The sequence below is a fragment of the Corythoichthys intestinalis genome, chromosome 5 (assembly GCF_030265065.1).
Source record: "Corythoichthys intestinalis isolate RoL2023-P3 chromosome 5, ASM3026506v1, whole genome shotgun sequence".
Classification (NCBI taxonomy): domain Eukaryota; kingdom Metazoa; phylum Chordata; class Actinopteri; order Syngnathiformes; family Syngnathidae; genus Corythoichthys; species Corythoichthys intestinalis.
Genome location: NC_080399.1, coordinates 5,782,774 through 5,805,382, shown reverse-complemented (window position 1 = coordinate 5,805,382; position 22,609 = coordinate 5,782,774). Strand labels below are relative to the sequence as shown.

At 40.7% G+C, this 22,609-nt stretch overlaps 1 protein-coding gene across 3 annotated transcripts in view; it reads left to right on the top strand.

Moving 5' to 3' along the window:
- Positions 1-22,609, top strand: part of LOC130916769 (voltage-dependent calcium channel subunit alpha-2/delta-1) — a 258,325-nt gene that overhangs the window by 92,008 nt on the left and 143,708 nt on the right. For all 3 annotated transcript variants that reach the window (XM_057837728.1, XM_057837729.1, XM_057837726.1), the window contains exons 4-6: positions 14,136-14,195; positions 14,416-14,451; positions 20,528-20,657. In XM_057837728.1, the coding sequence (XP_057693711.1) occupies positions 14,136-14,195; positions 14,416-14,451; positions 20,528-20,657 (226 nt within the window). The remainder of the gene's footprint in view (positions 1-14,135; positions 14,196-14,415; positions 14,452-20,527; positions 20,658-22,609) is intronic.

Sequence of the window (22,609 nt, the reverse complement as noted above, 5' to 3'; positions counted from 1 at the left end):
TAAGTGCAATTGGCTAACTTACGTAGCAAAAGCCCGCTAGCTTAAATGCTATAAAATGCTAAGGTTTTTTTTTTTTTTTTTTTTTTTACAATGCTCTCAACAAATGGTTCACACACATATTCCCACATAAAATGGCTAAATATACCTATAAACTAAACTACAAATGCATAAAAAAAAACTTTAGCTCAAACAAAAACTTATGTTGGTTTTCAAGAGGGAGCAGCTGGATTAAGCCATGTGAAATGAGGCAGACTAGAGGGCAGTGTATCCACCAAATCAATAAAGCTTAATGCAAACACTTTCAAAACAAACCATTACAACGCCACTCTAATTAAACGAATATGCGAAGCAGCAAAATTAAATTCGAACATTTTTTTCTAGTTGAATACTCGAGTTAATCGATTAATCATTGCAGTACTAGTACCAAAGCATTTGTAATTGCATAGTCAACCACCAATTGTGCAAGTTCTCCTACTTGAAAAGATTAGAGAGGCCTGTAATTGTCAACTTGGGTAAACCTCAACCATGAGAGATAGAATGTGGAAAAAAAAAAAACAGAAAATCACGTTGTTTAATTTTTAAAGAATTTATTTCCAAATTGAGTGGAAAATAAGTATTTGGTCACCTACAAACAAGCAAGATTTCTGGCTGTGAAAGAGGTCAAACTTCTTCTAACGAGGCTCCACTCTTTACCTGTATTAATGGCACCTGTTTCAACTCATTATCTGTATAAAATACACCTGTCCACAATCTCAGTCAGTCACACTCCAAACTCCACGATGGTCAAGACCAAAGAGCTGTCGAAGGACACCAGAGACAAAATTGTAGACCTGCACCAGGCTGGGAAGACTGAATCTGCAATAGGTAAAACGCTTGGTGTAAAGAAATCAACTGTGGGAGCAACTTTTTGATAGAAACACAGGTTCTCCTGTTTGGAGGAGAAAGGATACTGAATTGTACCGAAGAACACCATACCCACTGTGAAGCATGGGAGTGGAAACATCATGCTTTGGGGCTGTTTTTCTGCAAAGGGACCAGGACGACTGATCTGTGTGAAGGAAAGAATGAATGGGGCCATGTATCGAGAGATTTTAAGTGAAAATCTCCTTCCATCAGGAAGGGCATTGAAGATGAGACGTGGCTGGGTCTTTCAGCATGACAATGATCCCAAACACACAGCCAGGGCAACAAAGGAGTGGCTTCGTAAGAAACATTTCAAGGTCCGGGAGTGGCCTAGCCAGTCTCCAGATCTCAACCCCATAGAAAATCTGTGGAGGGAGTTGAAAGTCCGTGTTGCCCAACGACAGCCCCAAAACATCAGTGCTCTAGAGGGGATTTACATGGAGGAATGGGCCAAAATACCAGCAACAGTGTGTGAAAAGCTTGTGAAGAGTTACAGAAAACGTTTGGCCTCCGTTATTGCCAACAAAGGCTACATAACAAAGTATTGAGATGAACTGTTGGTATTGACCAAATACTTATTTTCCACCATGATTTGCAAATGAATTCTTTAAAAATCAAACAATGTGATTTTCTGTTGTTTTTTTCCCCACATTCTGTCTCTCATGGTTGAGGTTTAACCATGTTGACAATTACAGGCCTCTCCAATATTTTCAAGTGGGAGAACTTGCACAACTAGTGGTTGACTAAATACTTATTTGCCCCACTGTATAGCCGCTTCCAGGAGTTCACACAGCCATGCCTAGCACAGAAAATCTTGACGTCTCATCTACGTCGAGCTGAATCCATTTCGGAGATTCAGTAGGTATCTCTAGTTTGATTCGGCAGTTTAAAACTTTGTCTACTTTAAACGCAATTCATAGTGTCCGTAGCAGATAATGTCAAAGAGGACGCTGCCAACACTTGCAATAACCACCTCCAGAGTCCCAAATGTTCATTTCCTACTGTACTGTATTAGACTTCCTCTGAAACTGTAATCATCATGTTAGACTTTGCACTTCCAGTAAATTTCTTCTGCTCGCTCTGCCATGATTCTTCTACTTCTCTAGCACTTTTAAACATCCATAGATTTCCAGCTCTCATCTTCCTTCCCCATTAAGGCTGCAGCCGAGACGATAGTGGCTCTTCCAGGGTCTCCAGTGGTCACCCGCGGTGACAGAGTGGACTCATTACAGCGTCGAAGCTGAGCCATCTCCACTCCAATCACAGAGGAGAAGACTAATGAGCAGTTACAGCGAAATAGTTACAGACGACCAGTTAGGGATGCCCATTAACTCAATTGTTGCTGTGCTGAAATTTGCTTTATTTCCTTACGAGGGAGCGACGATCAATTTGAGCAAATGGCAACTCTCCCAGGGCCCGATTCTTTAGAATAGTCTAGGTTATTGTTATTACCCAAATGAACAAGTTGGACAACTGTAGAAGAGCAGCCCTGCCGTGTCTGTAAGTGTGATTGGACTTTTTTTCAATACCTGGAAGAATTGTATTGGATTGTTTCCTCTGGAACCGAATGAAGCTGGCATATCGGCTCTAGGATGTCTGCAAAAGATCGAGCTTGATTTATCGACGGGAGTGGTACAACAAGGCACGCGTGGGGCTCTATCGGTAAACAGATTGAGGCTTCTCTGACTAAAGTAGTGAAAAATTGCGGACAAGCTCTTTATTTTTGGACTTAAAAACAGTAGCGCCTCCAGAAATTTTTCATAGGGGTGGCTAGATGGGGCCACTTAAAATCTTGGGGTGGCCAAAACTAAAAGCCATAATTTCAGGTTTTCATTATATTATTGCAGTAAAAAGGTCAGGGGAAAACTATCAGAAAGACTTAAGGACACGGCTACTGATATACTTTGGTGTATTGTGTAATATTTGATGTTACTAATAATTTAATGTGCATAGTCCAGAACTGTCCAGTCAACATTTTGAGTTCCACAACAATTCTGTTTTATTGTGTTATGCATATATTAGGCATAAGGTGTTCACCGCGTTCTCGCGGCGGCCACGTTGTCGCGCCGTTGACGTTTCTGGGTTATATACTGTTCTACCGTGTTGTTCCTCATTATAGTAGAGAAGATGGAGTAAATATAATCTACACAAAGAAACTGTAACCCGATCGAGTCACGGCCTCGAAAAGTAAGCGTTACATTACGTCAGAAACTTCTGACTTCCGTTCCGAACCGAGCACTACGGTGGCCGAGAGGTGTCAGGCGAAATGCAAAGTCCAAACACTCTGCAAATAGAAAAAGCACGAACCCCAATTGCAAACGCTTTGCAAAGGAAAAAAAGCACGAATGCAAACTGCCACAACACGATCCCCAATTCCAGAAGCGCGATCGCAAATTGGCAAAAGCACGAACCTCAATTGCCACAACACGGCAGCAAATGGCTCGCAGCACGACTGCAAAAGGCTCAAGACAATTGTAAAGACGATGACCCAGAAGTTCAAAAATAATAATAATAATAATAATAATAAAGACGTCACTTTGTATATTGCTATATGTGCTTTGTGACCATCTCTACGGGCCTCCGTAAAGTTGCCCCACCATCAGATGCAAATTTATATAAAAATGATGTTAATCGTTTGTGCTGCAACGGTTTTGTAGATACAGTATTATGCTTTTATTGAGATATTAATCTCGAGTGGGGACGTCACTCGTAGCTTTTTCTTAGCTTAGCTTCCGCAGCTAATGGAGCGTACCAACTTTCTCAATAACAGAGGGGTGTCCTAACAACGAGCACGACGAGAGCACAAAAAAATTCGGGTCCATTTTGCGGCAAATGGGGGGCTTGAGATATTAGTTTCGAGTGATGATGTCTCTCTAAGCCCCTCATTTACTGCAAAATGGTTCCGAATTTGTGCCATTCGTTTGTGCTACTTGTTAGACACCCCTCTGTTATGTTTTGTTAATGGAGCGCACCAACTCTCTCCCTCTGTTATTTTAATGAAGCGTACCAACTCTCTCAATAACAGAGGGGTGTCCTAACAACTAGCACAAACGATTGGCGCCAATTCAGACCCATTTTGCAGTAAATGAGGGGCTTAGAGGGACATCATCACGCGAAACTAATATCTCAAGCCCCCCAATTTACCGCAAAATGGACCCGAATTTTTTGTGCTCTGGTCGTGCTAGTTGTCAGGACACCCCTCTGTTATTGAGAAAGTTGGTACGCTCCATTAGCCGCGGGAGCTAAGCTAAGAAAAAGCTACGAGTGACGTCCCCACTCGAAATTAATATCTCAATCAAAGCATAATAATGTATCTACAAAACCGTTGCAGCACAAACGATTAACATCATTTTTATATAAATTTGCGTCTGATGGGGGGTGGGGGGCAACTTTACGGAGGCCCGTAGAGATGGCCACGAAGCACATAAAAAGTGACATCTTTTTTATTATTTGTATATTTATTTTTTTAACTTCTAGGTCATCGTCTTTGCAATTGTCTTGCGAGCCTTTTGCGGTCGTGCTGCCAACCATTTGCTGTCGTGTTGTGGCAATTGCCGTTCGTGCTTTTGCCAATTTGCAATCGCGCTTTAGGAATTGGGGATTGTGTTGTGGCAATTTGCATTCGTGCTGTGAGCCATTTGCTGCCGTGTTGTGGCAACTGGGGTTCATGCTTCTGCCAATTTACGATGGCACTTTGGGAATTGGGGATCGTGTTGTGGCAGTTTGCATTCGTGCTTTTTTTCTTTTGCAAAGCGTTTGCAATTGGAGTTCGTGCTTTTTCTATTTGCAGAGTGTTTGGACTTTCCATTTCGCCAGACACCTCTCGGCCACCGTAGAGCACCCCGTACCGAAAGGTTCGATACAAATACATGTACCGTTACACCCTGAGTAACTACCACAGCAAAGCCTCATAGTAATTTCTCCAAAAATTGCAGTTTCTTGTTTATCATAGTATTCTTATAGAGTACCATTTTTTTTTGTATCCCTTCAATCTTTCATAAAAATAGGAAATACAGGCAGAACATTGGACTGACCTTACCTAAAACTACTGACTCAAGTTTGGTAGGGAATATTTTCCCACAGAAGTTTGATTTAGTGCCAAGTTTATTCACTCAATTATAAACCCTAACACGTCGACAAGTTTTTAAATCAAATTCCAGCAGTGAGTGTTGAACAAAGAGATATATAGTGAGAGATACGCTCATTAGTCTATCTTTCCGCACAGACAGACACACACATACACTCACACATCCTCCCCCATATCTCCCAGAAGTCCTGTCATGAATTTTTAACAAGCATGTCCCTCCGCTCTCCACTGACGCGTGTGTGTGTTTGTACAGATTTGTCCATGCTCGTGCACGTATAGTACAGTGACAGGTGAAAGATTGTCTTTAACATTGATGTCGGGGTAAATGAATAAGGAGGACAAGATAACTTCAAATGTGTAGTGATTAAGTACTTTTCAAGAACAGTTCAATCTTTGGAAAATTAGGTGTATATATGTTAGGACTTCATAACTGCATCCCGAGGCAAATTTTCTGACTTAAACTTTCTGTGTTGTGAATTATTGATGTGAAGGAATGAGTGAGATTTTAATACGATTATCCAGATCCACCCTCCTTACATGGCCTATTTCAGAAACCATCTGCACGCATGCGGAAACTCTGGTGAACGTTCTAATATGTCCCTTGTGGTACTTTCTGTTGCTCTTCCAAGTGCAAAGTTGGACCTGTGTGAAGTTGGCCCCCCAGTAGCAAATTTATATGGTAAATGGAGTTATACATCCATTCTCTTTATAGCTTCAACTGTCTGACAGACGGCCTCAGGTTTTCCTGCAAAACATCCTGATTAACTTATGAATTCATTCTTCCATTAATGATTGCAACTTGTCCAGGCCCTGAGGTAGCAAAACAGCCCCAAATCATGATGCTCCCTCCACCATGCTTCACGGTGGGGATGAGGCGTTTGTGTTGGTGAGCTGTTTCATTTTTCCTCCACACACGATGTTGTGTGTTACTCCCAAACAATTCAACTTTGGTTTCATCAGTCCACAAAATATTTTGCCAAAATTTTTGTGGAGTGTCCAAATGTTTTTATTATTTTTATTTTTTACAAACATTAAACGGGCAACAATGTTTTTTTTTTTAGACAGCAGGGGCTTCCTCCATGGAGTCCCCCCCGAACACAATTCTTGCATATAGTTGATGTGTGCACAGAGATATTGGACTGTGTCAGTGATTTCTGTAAGTCTTTAGCAGACACTCTAGGGTTCTTTTTTTTTTACCTCTGAGTATCCTGGGCTGAACTCTTGGAGTCATCTTTGGTGAACGGCCACTTCTTTGGAGAGAAGCAACAGTGTCAAACTCTCTCCATATGTAGACAACTTCTCTGACTGTCGATTGATAAACATCCAGACGTTTAGAGATGATTTAGTATCCTTTCCCTGCTTTATAAAAATCAACAATCCTTGATCGCTGGTGTTCAGACAGCTCTTTTGACCAAGCCACGATGCATATCTGACAATGCTTCTCATCAAGGCAATTCTTACCAGGTGTGCGTTTTATAGTGGGCAGGGCAGCTTTAAAACACTCATCAGCGAATGGACACACACCTGACTTAAATTGTTGGTAAAATTTGGTTTCAATTGCTCTTGAAGTCACCTTAGGCAGTGGGTTCACTTATACCCCTTTCCCACTAGCCAAATAACCCGTGTCAACCCACTAACAATCGGCTTTTGGTGGCAGTGGAAAAGGTGCAGCGACCCGCCTCGACCCGTGTCAATCAACCCGCCAAGCGACCCGCGTTAAAATCACCTCGGCTCTGATCGCCATTCAGTGTGAAAGCAAAACCCCGGGTCAACAGTCAAAACGCTAACCTACGTGGTGACGTAGGCTAGTACGTGATGCGTCATAACAAAAAACAAAAACCATGTGCTCTAGCCCGGATCCACTTCGGCGAACAGTTGGTGTAGCAGCGTTAGCAATAGCCATAACAGATGAAACAAAGGCTCTTCTCCTCCTTCTTCAAGCCAAAATTCACATCGCCTACGTTGCCTCAGCACAAGCAGAGTGTTGATCCTTTGCTGCATTTCGACCATTTTGAGGGCAGTAAAAAGCATGAAAACAGAGAACACAAACGGAAAGGAGGCTTCTATGTTGCTTTGCATTGTTTACTTCCTTGAACTGAATGAATTCGGTCGCACTTGTCGAAGCGCATCCTAGCGTGGTGACGTCACGAACCTTACGCACGGCTGAGGAGGGGTGGGGGGGGTTAGACGGGTGAAAAAAAAAAAGACACAGCTTTTTTTTTGTCAATGGGAAAGGTGCCAAATGCCAATTGCTAGTGGGTTGCATCGGCTTGGAAAAACGCGCGTTGACCCACTAGTTTCAGTGGGAAAGGGGCATTACTTATATTCCCCCTTCAGTCATTGTTTGCATGCTACCCTCATTAAAATATGAAAACCTGTAATGTTTGGGTGGTTTTAGTAAAAGTAGGCACTGTTTTTTCATTTGGGTGATTCTGACAAATATCCGATCACATTTGATGGTGATTTTATGCAGAAATGTAAGAAATTCCCAAAGGTTCAGATACTTTTTCATACACTTTAGTATGTAAATGCGACATTGGTAGATTATTCTCTTCGTGGAGATGAGAAGTGTGTGTGGCAGCCTGGCAGTTTTTTTTCTTAACATAGGACAGTTGCCGTCATATTTTCTGGATCATAGCACCGTTCCGCCCCCCATTATGAATAAAAATGGCTAAAAATGGTGTCAATTGTTTGTGCTACAACAGTTTTGTAGTTATTATACTTTTAATTTGAAGTGATGTTGTCACTCGCAGCTCCCTAACTACGATGGAATGAAATTGCAATGGTGCCACGTTTGTTTGTGCTACGTTTGTGCTGGTTTGTGCTAGTTTGTGCCACACCGAGGGGTCAGTTGAACTGTTGGTGACCCAAAAATAATAATCATTAGTAATAACTGTAAAACCGTGGCAGCACAAACGAAAATTTTTACAGCACAAACCAGGCCCGTGATCGTGTTAGACATCCCTAATCATTAAACTTATTATATTATACCCCAATTTAATTTAAATGAGGGGCTGGCTTTGATGAACGTCAGCCAAAATGGATTGGTAATCTATCGTCGTCAATGGCAGCCAATGAGTCAATACTTAAAAACAAAAACAATCAAATATATTTTTAAAAATCGATCTTCTCTCACCTGATTACAATTTCTAAAAATGACATGATCGGGTCCGGGTTCCGATCATGTGATCAGATTGCGGACATCCCTACTGCAAAGTAACCAATCGCTAAAGTCTTCATATGTTTGGATCTTACACCGTATTTGGACTAGTGCTCTACGATATGACTATATGTATTGCTACAATGATATAAAATATTTGATCGTCATGATCGCTGTAGAGTGACTTGCTCTTGCAGTGCACACTTTGGCCAGCAGATAGCGCCCAATCTGCCGAAAAAAACCTCTCTATCGCAACTCAATAGTTTGCCAATTGTCTCCTCCTGCCAAACGTGCGTGAGTAATGCATGCAAGACAAATGAAAATAGCACGTTTAGAGACATATAATATGTATATATAAATTTATTATTAATGATTTTATCCTAACTAAAGCTATTAAGGAATAATACTAAATCATCAAATTTGTATCCCCAATTATTTTGCAACTAATGGAAAGGTGTGATGTGGTTTTGTCCAAAATTCTCCTGTTTTTAGATGTTGACTGGGCCAGCAGTGTGTCTTGTAATCTTCTGTCCCCCCCACCATTGCCCTTCTGTCTTTAGATCCGTCACTGAAGCGTGAAGTTGTTTGAAAGGATTTGACAAACACAAGCAGTGTGCTGTTGCTATCACAAAGGACTGACGGTGGAAATGATATTTTTGGAAATATACTGTGAATACCTTAAGAATGACAAGGAACTGAATACAGTTGGCGTCAAGGCCACTAAGTGCCATTAAATTCATTCATTGGCTGCCTTTAACGACAATAGTCAATCGTTGTCAATGGAACCAATGAAATTGAGTATTTTTTAACCTGACTGCATATTTTATGATTCACAAAAAAGGGAAATCCTTAATCATTCCATTAAAGGTCATTACCTTCAAATTGGGACTTCAGTGTGTTTAACAGAAAACAACATCAATCTGAGGAGCTTCTGTGTTCATTTTATGGTCATTTCTAGATATTTGCCCAATGATCATGCAGGATTTATTATTTAGAAATTGTCCAAATCGTGTTTTTTGCGCCTCTTAACAGCAAATGTTCACCAATTTCTGTATTTCTCAATGAAAGCAGTTTTTCCTCTGTAATGTTTTTTTTTTTTTTCCAGAGCTTTCCTATGTTGTTACTACATACACACAACTAGCCGTATAAGCAGGGGTGCACATAAGTGGTCCGCATACGCGCATGCGTACTGGACGTAGACAAACGCGCTGGCCCTCAACGGCTTCCATACGCTTTTGCGTACCAATGGCTGACCACTGTATTTGCGGCGGACACGAGAAAATAACTTCTCAAAATGTCGAAGAGGCAGGCCACACTGAGTAATTACTTCCGTGTTCCCCCACCCCCGTCAAAAGACAGACAGACAGATGACAGAGACGTCACCGGAGCTACCGAAAAAAAGGACTTTTGCTGAAAAGTGGCTACATGAGGTTCCATGGCTAGAAGCAAATGATGCTCGCACGGAAATGCGGTACAAAATGTGCCGTGACAATCCCAATGTCGCCGATAAGAGCACTGCATTTTATGTAGGTTCAAAGAATTTCAGCCATCCAAACTTTGAATAGCACGAAAAAAACAGAGCATGTGGCAATTAAGCAAACTATCGATGTCAGACATGACCCCACTCGCCCTATGGACAAGTGGCGGAATAAAGGTAATGAACAGCGACATGCACTGACAAACGTGTTTTTGCTCGCATTTTACAAAGCTAAACATGCACGTTCAGTGAGGTCTTATGAGGAGGACATCCCACTTTTAAAAAGGCTTGGCGTTAATGTGGGAGCCGCATAATGCCCTTTATTTTGAATTGGTGCTTTTTATTTCTTTACATTTCACTTCAAAGTAATGGCAATTTTGTTGTGCCAGTTGATGTTAATCAAGCATTAATTGTTAATATAATTAATTAAAGTTAATTGGCTCTAAGTAAAGCTTGTCATAAATTTATCGCATCAGGCGGGTCGGCTCTCAAGCTCAATGAGGACCAAGTCACATCTACAGGTCCTCCTCTGAGAACCTGGGCGAAAAAATTATGTGCACCCCTGCGTAGAAGATAAGATGACAGGACAGGACACAACAAGACAAGATAATCCTTTATTGATTCCCCCACAGGGGAAATTCGGGTATTGCAGCAGTATCAAAACAGCATAGTCAAATGCATAGACTACAAAAAAACTATCAAAACCATTGTTAATTAGTATATAAATTAGTAGTATAATAGTATAGTATATGAAAGGTATTTACAGGTGGTCCCTGTTGCGAAAGCGTTTCGTTCCAATGCTAGCGATGCAACCTGAATTTACGTGCTTGTCGGAAATAACCCTTGAAGTACCCCTAAATACCAAGACAACTATCCATAAACATGTAATATACATCATATTAATGAAATACAGTAAAAATTTTGATCGATAGAAGTTTGATATCTCTCATTGTGGTTGTTCATTATGTTTTATTTATTAACTCACCCATGACACAACTGGAAGTTACCCAGGCCAAAGCCTCTAACCATGGACTTTTATATTGATGGGACATGGAGTGCGGAGTCGATTAATGGGGGACCTGCATTGTTGGCGTGGCCATCAAAGCTGACCGAGTGGAATCACAAAGAACTTTTTCCGTTGAAAATTCTTGTGAATAAATAATTAAATCCCTGAATTCTTTATAGATATGGGCGTAGAACAGTTTCGATTCTTGGTTTAAAGCAAAAAACAAAAAAACAACGTGCAGTTAGCATTTCTCTGACGTAAATATTGCGAACTATGATGCTAGTCAGTAAGCATTTCTCTGACGTAAATATTGCGAACTATGATGCTAGTCAGTAAGCAAATGTAGCGGCCGCCTTATGAAAACAGAGAGCTTTTTTCGTTGAAAATTATTGTGAAGAAATGCTTAAAACCCTGAATTCTTTAAAGATATGGACGTAAAACAGTGTCAATTCTTGGTCAAAAGCAAAAAAACAAACAAAAAATGTGTAGTTAGCATTTACAGTGCCCTCCATAATTATTGTCACCCCTGAAAAAGATGTGTTTTTTAGCTTCTAATATATATTTTTTGTTCGAATAACATGGGACCTTAATGGAAAAAAAGAGAAAAATCCAACCTTCAATACAAGTGCATTCATTCAGTGGGGAAAAAATCCCACAGAAAGAAAAAATTATTTGACATCAAATAATGTGTGTCACATTTATTAGCACCCCTGGTGTTAATACTTTGTACAACCCCCTTTTGCCAACAAAACAAGGTCTGGGGACTGAGATGGCCATGGGAGGAGCTTGATTTTGTGTCTGGTGAACCATTTCTGTGTAGATTTGGCCGTATGTTTAGGGTCATTGTCTTGCTGAAAGACCCAGTGACGACCCATCTTCAGCTTTCGGGCAACAGATTTTGATTTAAGATGTCCTGGTATTTCAAAGCATTCATGATGCCATGCACCCTAACAAGGTTCCCAGGGCGTTTGGAAGCGAAACAGCCCCACAGCATCACTGACCCACCCCCATACTTCACAGTGGGTATGAGGTGCTTTTCAGCATGCGCATGTTTCGTGGCACGCCAGGCCCACTTAAAGTGTTTGTTGCCAAAAAGCTCAATCTTTGTCTCATCTGACCAAAGCACACGGTCCCAGTCGAAGCCTGGGACCGTGTGTATTTTTATGTGAGACAAATATAATAATGACCTTTAATCCTCGAACAAATCACTCCTGAGACAATCCTTCCTGTTTGTATGCGGTACATCTTTCGTACTTTTTCAACCTAAATTTGGCGTTGCATTGTTGCGTGCGTGTGTTCGAGAATAAATCCTCTTGATGCTGGGTGTGGGCAGGCCCCCTACTTGAAAGCGTGGTGCAGTGTTTGATGGATGTGACCCATCAATATTATTATGAACTCCACCATATAACATAGTACACATCTCATGGACGACAAGATTTTTGTCTTTTTCATTTCAAGTGGGCCAATTCAATTATATTAAAATTAGGGCTGTCAAAATTATCGCGTTAACGGGCGGTAATTAATTTTTTTAATTAATCAATAATTTGACACAACGCACATGCCCGCTCAAACAGACTAAAATGACAGCACAGTGAAATGTGTACTTGTTGTGTTTTTGGAGTTTTAGCGCCCTCTGCTGGCACTTGGGTGCGACTGATTTTATAGGCTTCAGCACCCATCAGCATTGTGTAAGTAATTATTGACATCAACAATGGCGGGCTACTAGTTTATTTTTTGATTGAAAATTTTACAAATTTTATCAAAACGAAAACATTAAGAGGTGTTTTAATATAAAATTTCTATAACTTATACTAACATTTATCTTTTAAGAACTACAAGTCTTTCTATCCATGGATCGCTTTAACAGAATGTTAATAATGGCAATGCCATCCTGTTGATTTATTGTTATAATAAAGAAATACAGTACTTATGTACCGTATGTTGAATGTATATATCCATCTTGTGTCTTATCTTTCATTCCAACAATAATTTACAGAAAAATATGGCATATTTTATAGATGGTTTGAATTGCGATTAATTAAGATTAATTGATTTTTCAGCTGTAATTAACTTGATTAAAAATGTTAATCGTTTGACACCCCTAATTAAAAGTAAAGAAATGTAAATTGCTGTTGCTATGATACAAGGTTTTGAACAGGCGTCAAGTGTGTGGCCACAGTTTACACATCGGATGTTGCTCACAGTGGTCCTCAGTGTGCTTCAGGAGCTTGTGTGTCTCCTCAGACACATGAACAATTAGAGGGAATATTGTCACAGACATAAAAAAATGAATTCCACGCTAACCTTTTTTCCTATGTCAATGTTTAATATTCAAAATTCACTTCTTTAAATCCTATAACGACATGGAACTGGTCAATTGGCCACTATCCTGTTAATTGTGTTTTATGGAGTTTTGCCGCCCTCTGCTGGCGCTTGAGTGCGACTGATTTTATAGGCTTCGGCACCCATGGGCATTGTGTAAGTAGTTACTGACATCAACAATGGCGGGCTACTTGTTTATTTTTTGATTGAAAATTTTACAAATTGTATTAAAACGAAAACACTAAGAGGGGTTTTAATATAAAATTTCTATAACTTGTACTAACATTTATCTTTTAAGAACTACAAGTCTTTCTATCCATGGATCACTTTATTAGAATGTTAATAATGTTAATGCCATCTTGTTGATTTATGTTATAATAAACAAATACAGTCCTTATGTACCGTATGTTGAATGTATATATCCATCTTGTGTCTTATCTTTCCATTCCAACAATTTATTTTACGGAATATATATATAATTTACAGAAAAATATGGTATATTTTATAGATGGTTTGAATTGCGATTAATTGCGATTAATTACGATTAATTAATTTTTAAGCTGTAATTAACTCAATTAAAAATTTTAATCGTTTGACAGCCCTAAAATAGGAGTAAGATCTAAAACAACAGAACTTCTTTCCCAGTGTTATTTTTGTTGTCCAAACTTTCAGTTCACATTTACAATTAAAAAGTTAGGCCCAGAGTAATATAACATGATTGACACATGAGTCGAATAGCCGACTGATTGCAAAAATGATCATGGACTACCAAAATAATGGTTTTTAGCAGGCCTACCTGCAACACTATGGCTAGATAACAAGAGTGACACCACCAGCCTTTACTTAGCAAAGTCCAGAGTTTGAATGACAAGCGCTTAGTCAGTAATTCACTCGTCTTTGACGTGATTCAGCGACGTGCCATTTTGTAGGCGGTGAAATCCGCACGCACACACGAACGGTAAAACCTTTTCACTCCGACATTATTATGCTGTACGACGTGGCCTTTTGCCTCTCAGTGCTGTAAGACCTTGATAGCCTGCACGGTTTGAGCTGTGCAAAGGAGGGATAGTAGTAATATTGTGTATGTATGTCTGCTTCTTTTTGTGCAAATTCGCCACAATTACACAGGCCGATCACTGCGAGGATTTTAGGAATAATTTTTTCTTTCCTTCTCTTGTAGAAACTGGCTACAGCTGCCGAGAAACTCCAGATGAAACATCAGTGGAAAGACGAGTATGAAGTGAGAAAAATGTGGGGGATTTGTGAATTATGTCATATTAATACGATAATTTAGTCATGAAGTGTATTAATAATGCACGTTATGTAGCGGGAGGATTCCCATTTCAGAAAGCGCTCACGTGTAGCATTACGCAAAAAAAAAAAAGTCACATTATGGCAATGTTTCTCAAATATTTTCTGTTACGTAACTTATTTTTGTTGCTTCATGTGCGTATTTGCAGGATGATGAAATTGCCTACTACAACTCCAAGGACAATGTAAGTGTTTCTCTTCCTTTGATTGACATGATTGTTATTGGACTATAAAGTATTTGGAATTTTTTTTTTTTTTTTTGCTAAAACGTTTCATACAAATCGAGTATTTTCGATGTATTAAACATGAATAGATGTAGATAAAATGTGGAGTGTGTGTAGCCCCAATCCACGTGAGACGCTGGGCGGGCTCTGGGTTTGAATTGTTTAATTTAAGTGATGCCGTTTTTAGAATATAACTAAAGTATGAAAAAAAAACTTGATTGATTTGGTGCCTGTACTGAGTCGAATATATAATACAGGTAGTCCCCGTCATAGGCGGAGTTAATGGCCCCCCTTGTGGTCGAAAAGTGTCATTGAATGTAACTTACTTTCGTATAAAGTAGTACCTCGACATACGATCGCTTCAACACACGATTTTTTCGACAGCCGACGTAAAATTTGACACGCCATTTGTTTCTACATCCAATGAAATGCTCGAAATATGATGATTCATGACAGCGTCACAATATCATCATTTTCCCGCACGGCTGATTTTCTTGTGAGAGAAATCAACATGGGTTCCAAGAATGTTAAAGCCGGTGATGAAAAAAGAAAAAGAAGGTGAGGCTTACTATTGAAATGAAGATGGAATGATGGAAAAATATGAGCGTGGATTGCACGTCCATGAACTGCTTGGCAATACTCCGACGACCTCTGTTCTCCAGTCTTTATATGTTATGGTGACAATTATTATCTTGGAACCATTACCAAAGACATCACCAGCTTTGTCAGGGTTTTAATAATTTAATTCAGAACTTGTGCAACAAAACACACGTCGCCAAGTGATAGCAACAACGGAACGTGAAAAGAGAAAGTTAACTGCACTGCACTCTGTCACTCTGCCTTCAGCCCCGCGGTGCGTTCAGGTACACTACGCAAAATACATAATGTATTTGGCAGAAAAGGTCTCAAGGAGCAATTAAACATACAAATAAACAATGTGATAATACAAAGAGTAAGGCAGCACAAAGTTTTAGGTGTAGTACTTGACGATTTACTTACATGGAAGGCCCATGTGGACCAGCTGCGTAATTAGCTTGCCAGAAGCATTTCTATTCTCTTTAAAGCTCAAAAGATGCTAGATAAGGTTTTCCAAACTCTGTAAAATGTGCTTATCTTGCCGCATCTTAGTTATTATTCGGAAATTTGGGGACGCACACATAAGGTTCACCTCCATCCTCGTTTGATCTTACAAAAGAAAGCAATTCGGATCATTCACAATGCACCGTTCAGAGCACACACAAATGAGCTCTACACCAAATCTATGTTATTAAAATTTTATGACCTGATAAACTTCAAAATTGTTCAAATGATGTACAAGGCCCACTCAAACTGTCTCCCGTCTAACCTGCAAGTTCGATTCCAACTGAGGGAATCCAATTACGACCTGAGAGGAACCAGATTGTTTTCTTATCGGAAAGTCAGGACAACCTTAAAATCATTTTCGCGCTCGCCTATGGAAAGCATTTTGAGTCGCTACTTGAACACCAGTTATAATAACACATAACACTACTGCCACACACACAGCCAAAACAAAATGTTCCCACAACAAATAGATGATGGAATGTCAGGGACAGTGACGAAGTCATAACATTGTCCGCCCTGAAAATATGCCCTGTAGCAAACTCAGATCACTAATCTGCTCGTGTAAGTGCCTGCTGTGTGATCTCAACAACCGTATACAATGGAGCTGCTTGACTGGACGCTAAGTTCACTGGACAGAATTTTCTCAACAATGCGACCTACACCTAACCAACGGCCATGTCCGGCCAACACCTTCACGTCTGGATATGCGGAGGATGCCTGGGGGAAGTGGAGGCCCATATGCTTGCCTGCTCTCCAGATTGAGGACCTGGTAGACCTCTTTATCTTTGGCTCACTGCTGGCGCTCGCCCTCCCGCTGCTTATTGGTGCCCTATGGATGCACCGATTCTCAGTGAGAGTTATGCGGCAACACAAAGAGGCAATGGAGGTTGCTCGTAACATCGGCGACGCCGTCAACAAGGCCTGTGATAAATTGTCCCAGGTGACGAAGGAACATGCAGCGTTTAGTGATTTCGCCACTCAAATGGTGACAAAAATCATCACGGAGATCCGGGATCAAGAAAGGCTCGCTCACGGGAACCGGGCCAGGGCGGATGACGACTAACCCACCTGAGCGGATTGCAGCGGATGTGGGCCTCCATGACTCCCTTGCCTATCACTCCCTAGTAACTTGACGATCACCCTAATCAATGAACTCACACTAATTGACAATATTGCTTAAGTGCCATGGCAATTAATACCTTTTGGGAGGATAATTCATGTCAAAAAGAAAAAAAAAAAAAAAAGCTCATGGAATGTGATGTATGCAACTCTGCCTGTTTGATTGTGCGTCCTTGGCTGTAGGGGGACGGGTATTGATAAGCATATGCTTCTCCCGTCTGCCCTTGTCTTTCTTCGGTTCTTTCTTTCTTCGGGCTAATCATATCACATTTTGCAATTGTCAATGATACTGATGATGATGACAATAAACATTTCATTCATTTGTTTTCCTCTTGTAATTGCTTTTTGCAATAGTAACAGCAGTATTTATAAAGGATTTTGTAAAAAAAAAAAAAAAAAAAAAAAAAAAAAAGCACTGAGTTGGTGTGACTAGAAGAATGGAACCATAATGATGCCCGTCCCGAATTAATCAGACCAAACTTTCTCATCAACGCGTTGCCTTTATATTTTCTTTCAATGAGAGGTCTTAGCTTTCTTTAGGTGGCCAAAATATGCCCGAGCATAAAAACAGAAAATTGCAACTCGCCACCAGGGGGATCCAAAACATGTACCATGCAAACAACCTGGCATTTTTAACAGATTTAGTGTAGGTTTTTGGGCTGTGGAACGAATTAACGGAATTATAAGGTATTCTTATGGGAAAATCCTGCTCGACATACAACCATTTCGACTTACAGACAAGGTCTTGGAAGGAATGAACTTTGTATGTAGAGGTACCACTGTATATTAATTTAAAAATTAAGAGTTTTCCTGTAAAATACTGTCCTTAAAAGTTGTAAAACACTGGAAAAATCAACAACAAAAATGAATAAAATGAAAAATAGAGATATTTTTATAATGGGTGAAAATGATTTTTTGAACAGATCATGTGACTTGCATCTTAGCTTTGTTTAGCCAAAACCGACCAAAGAGGCAAGATGGATATACGTAAATTTTTCAAACCCAAGCTTTCAAAAGCGACAACAACTACTGAGCAAGAACCAAACATTGAAAATGTGGACCATGAAACGTCATAGACCAAAGAGACAAAATAGTGAGCCGAGTTTCAATTTGACCCACTAAAGACGCTAATTGTACAACAAAACCACCACCGGTGTCTTTCCAATGTAGTTACCCCCGTCAAAAATTATATCCCCTGGCCGCAGGAGCGAACACGCACACATTAGTTAAGGGTTATGTTGACTTAAACAATTGAAGCCTGAAAAGAACCACAGTTATAGTGTCTCACAAAAGTGAGTACACGCCTCGCAAATTTAAGTATATCTTTTCATTGGACAACACTGACAAAATGACACTTTGACACAATGAAAAGTAGTCTGGGTTGGACACCCTTTTGCCTTCAGAACTGCCTCAATTCTTCGTGGCATAGATTCAACAAGGTGCTGGAAGCATTCCTGAGAGTTTGGTCCACATTGACATGATGACAACACACAGTTAGTGCAGATTTGTTGGCTGCACATCCATGATGTGAATCTCCCGTTCCACCACATCCCAAAGATGCTCTATTGGATTGAGATCTGGCGACTGTGGAGGCCATTTGAGTACAGCGAACTCATTGTCATGTTCAAGAAACCAGTCTGAGATGATTCCAGCTTTATGACATGGCGCATTATCCTGCTGAAAGTTGCCATCAGAGGTTGGGTACATTGTGGTCATAAAGGGCTGGACATGGTCAGCAACAATACTCAGGTAGGCTGTGGCGTTCCAACGATGCTCAATTGGTACCAAGGGGCCCAAAGAATGTCAAGAAAATATTCCCCACACCATTACACCACCACCACCAGCCTGAACCATTGATACAAGGCAGGATGGATCCATGCTTTCATGTTGTTGACGCCAAATTCTGAGCCTACCATTCGAATGTCGCAGCAGAAATCAAGACTCATCAGACCAGCCAACGTTTTTCCAATCTTCTATTGTCCAATTTCGATGAGCTTGTGCAAATTGTAGCCTCAGTTTCCTATTGTTAGCTGAAAAGAGTGGCACCCGGCGTGGTCTTCTGCTGCTGTAGCCCATCTGCCTCAAAGTTCGACGTACTGTGTGTTCAGAGATGCTCTTCTGCCTACCTTGGTTGTAACGGGTGGTTATTTGAGTCACTGTTGCCTTTCTATCAGCTCGAACCAGTCTGGCCATTCTCCTCTGACCTCTGGCATCAACAAGGCATTTCCACCCATAGAACTGCCGCTCACTGGATATTTTTTCTTTTTCGGACCATTCTCCGTAAACCCTAGAGATGGTTGTGCGTGAAAATCCCAGTAAATCAACAGTTTCTGAAATCCTCAGACCAGCTCTTCTGGCACCAACAACCATGCCACGTTCAAAGTCACTCAAATCACCATTCTTCCCCATACTGATGCTCTGTTTGAACTGCAGGAGATTGAAGAATGCTTCCAGTACCTTGTTGAATCTATGCCACGAAGAATTGAGGCAGTTCTGAAGGCAAAAGGGGGTCCAACCCGTTACTAGCATGGTGTACCTAATAAAGTGGCCGGTGAGTGTATGATGGAGTTCATTTATTTTCCCCTCAAAATAACACAAAATATAGCCATTAATATCCAAACGCCTGGCAACAAAAATTTGCACACGCCTATGAAAAAACGTACATCCCTAAATGTCCAAATTGAGTACAGGTTGTCATTTTCCCTCCAAAATGTCATGTGACCCGTTACAGGAGTGCTGTCAGCATTGCTGCAGAGATTGAAGAGGTGGGGGGTCAGCCTGTTAGTGCTCAGACCGCAAACAGTTTGCTGAAAACATGTCAACAAAGCACATGGATTTCTAGAACCATGTCCTATGGTCTGATGAGACGGGCGGGCTTTCTTGTGTACCGTCTTCAGATTAGGCATCAGATCAGTTCAGCCACACCCAACGCTGCCACCAGAGGGCAGTCATTAAACAAAATAAAATACTTTTGGAAGGGTTAATTCCGGCTCATCGCCGGCATAGGAACGGAACTCTTTCATAACCTGGGGACTACCTGTATGTTTTTTTCTTCTTTGTTGTGCATTCTTTGGCTGTTGCAACTTACTCAGGTGTGACGTGCCAAAAGTAGACACTATACAGGGTTAAAGGGAATCGGATGAAGCCTGATGATTGATGCGAAGGAGTTAGCAAACCTCACTCCCTTTTTCCAGAACGTATGCTTGTCTACAAAATGGTGAAAACCAGGTATAAGGGGCTCTATCACCTATTCATATTTAGACAGTGTATTAAATTAGGGCCCATGTTATTAATACAAAACATTTGAAGTACGCAGACCCGTTGAATAAAGAAAACGCGCAACAGATAGAAGAAATGTGTTCCAAGGCTTTTTGTCATCCAAGCCACCCTAATACGTCCCAGTCAAGATGTTGACCTCCCTTTCACGTCCTCATTCTCCATCTCCTTCCTTCATCTTTGCACTTTCCACTTTTGTCTTGTACCACTTTGCTTTCATGCCTCCTCGTCTCCTTCAAGCTTTCATCTTTTTCTTTTGTCGTTTGTAATTCATCCCTCCTCCCGCCCCCGCCGCCTTTCTATTTTGCAGGTGAAGAGGTTCCTGCCATGGTTCTCCTCTAATTGACAGATGAGATAGATGAGGTGGCTGTATTGTTGCTTTATTAGGAACGCACTCCTTTTCCTCCCGCCCTCCTCGCTTTCCTTCCCCTCCTCATTCGTCGCCCTCCACATCTCAATGCATGTTTCTTCACATAATGTCAGGCTAGTACCATGTGATCAGAATACGAAAGGTCATTACAGCTGTATAGATGTTCATGTTTTTTTTTTCTTCCAATAGCTCGATGCGAACGAGACAGAGGGACGCAAATACCGACTCCGGCCGGACTTTAAGGAGGATTCGTCGTTCAGACGTCTCACGGACCACGGCCACACAGCCGTGCACATCCCCACCGACATCTACGATGGCTGTGAGTTAACAAAAAAGCTCGCACACGCACCGCAGTCACCATGGATACAGCTGACTCACTGAAAATTGCACTAAAAACTGCAAACTGGCACCACTGTCTAATTTTCCTAGAGACCGGAAACAAACTTCATAACATCCAGCCGCCAACGGTGTTTCGCTGAACGCACAGGAAACAAAAAATGTCCATTGAGTTAAAACACTAAAGTGCGTATGACATGATAAAAAAAAGTGTTAAACAGCGTTATTATTCATTCATTCATTCATTTTCCATGCCGCTTATTCCTCACGAGGGTCGCGACAGCGTTATTATTACAGCTGAAACGAATACTCGAGCAACTCGAGTTTAAAAACTGATTCGAGTAGTTTTATTCACCTTGAGGAATCGTTTAATTTTGCCAGCTCTAAGCATCACGTTTTGCCCGGACTACTTTTAATGTGGGACAACGCGCTGACGTCACGTGCGTAGAGGAAGAAGCAACAAAAATATTTTAAAAAAACTTACCGCAGCCGACAGCCGCGACAAAATACGCCGACTGTCAAGTTAAAAAATAGACCCTTAGGTAGACATTTGTAAAATTACCCAAAAATAAGCAGAGAAGACACTCAGTTTTCTTGGCAAAGGAGAGCAAGGAAGGACTAGACAGTGAAATGCTAGATTAAGCTGTATAGTCACCAAAATTGATCTCAAACTAAACTCCTTGCTCTTTCTTTTATTAGGGGCTTGACCTAACACAGAAAGGTGCCGCCCTAAAGGGAGGGGGAAAGCAAGCTGGAGACACCCATATGATTTTGGTTGGCTATGTGGGAGCATGTAGGTGGAACTAACTAAATACACGTGTGTAAGCAAAGGCACTTAGGTAAAGTGGTCAGAATGACCCAGACACTTCAGTTATGCAACGCTGCGGCCATAGAAGATGTCCTCGAAAGTCTAGACGAAAGTCTAGACGTAAGATGCTGAAGATGTCCCAGAAGGTCTAGTTACGCAATGTTGCGGCCATGAAGCAAGGCAGTTGTCACCCCGACCCTCTTTAACACTTTGTAACACTTAAACATTATACTACAGCCTAGTATATAGCAAGCAATAATCATTTACTGGTTATATCAAATAAAAAATATGGCAATATGTATTATGTATGTATTAGGTATACATGAGCACAAGTAAATATTCAATCAATCAAGCAAATATTCAATCAACCCTCGATAATTAACTCAACACCGACGTTGCTAAAAACTACGCCCGCATGATGCTAGTAGCAGGTAGTGTCCGATGCGTCTCATAGATATCGCATGCATTTAGGACTAGATGCGCATTGACAGACTCAGCTGCGTCTGGGCAGCGTTAGTAAACAGCCGCCATCTTTAAGCAGTAGACTTCTCATCGCTGATAAATATAACGTTACTGTCACTCGCTCACGTACCGTTAGCCCTTCGGAGGGCTAGGTTTCTATTGATTATGACCACTGTCGATGCGTGGCTAACGTGTCTTACAAACAGGCTTTATTTAATCTGTAAAAACACAGCGCTGTAGAGTGATGAGGGTGTAAAATTAAAAAATAATAAAGCTAACTGTCAGTTTTAGCTCAGTAGTCATTGCTGAATAAAACACCAAGTAGCACTGGTCCCTAATGTGCTCCAATACAGCAGGTATTATACATTTATTTTGAACTCTGCAAAAACTCAAAATCCTATCAGTACTTACAGTTTAGACTAACTTATAACTTAACTAGAACTTAAAAATAGCTTGACACAAATGGAAATTAAATTGAAACACGTGGGAAAAACTCCTAGCTTTCAAGCGATGTGTGTTATCAAGCGTAATTACATTTTTAGGTAAGAAATATGTTTTTTTTAATAAGATCTAGAAGTTTTTTTAGTGAAAGCAGTGAATTTTTTTTTTTCCTAGTCACATCTTAGATGCAATTGTTGGCTGAAAATAAAGACACTGATTAACTG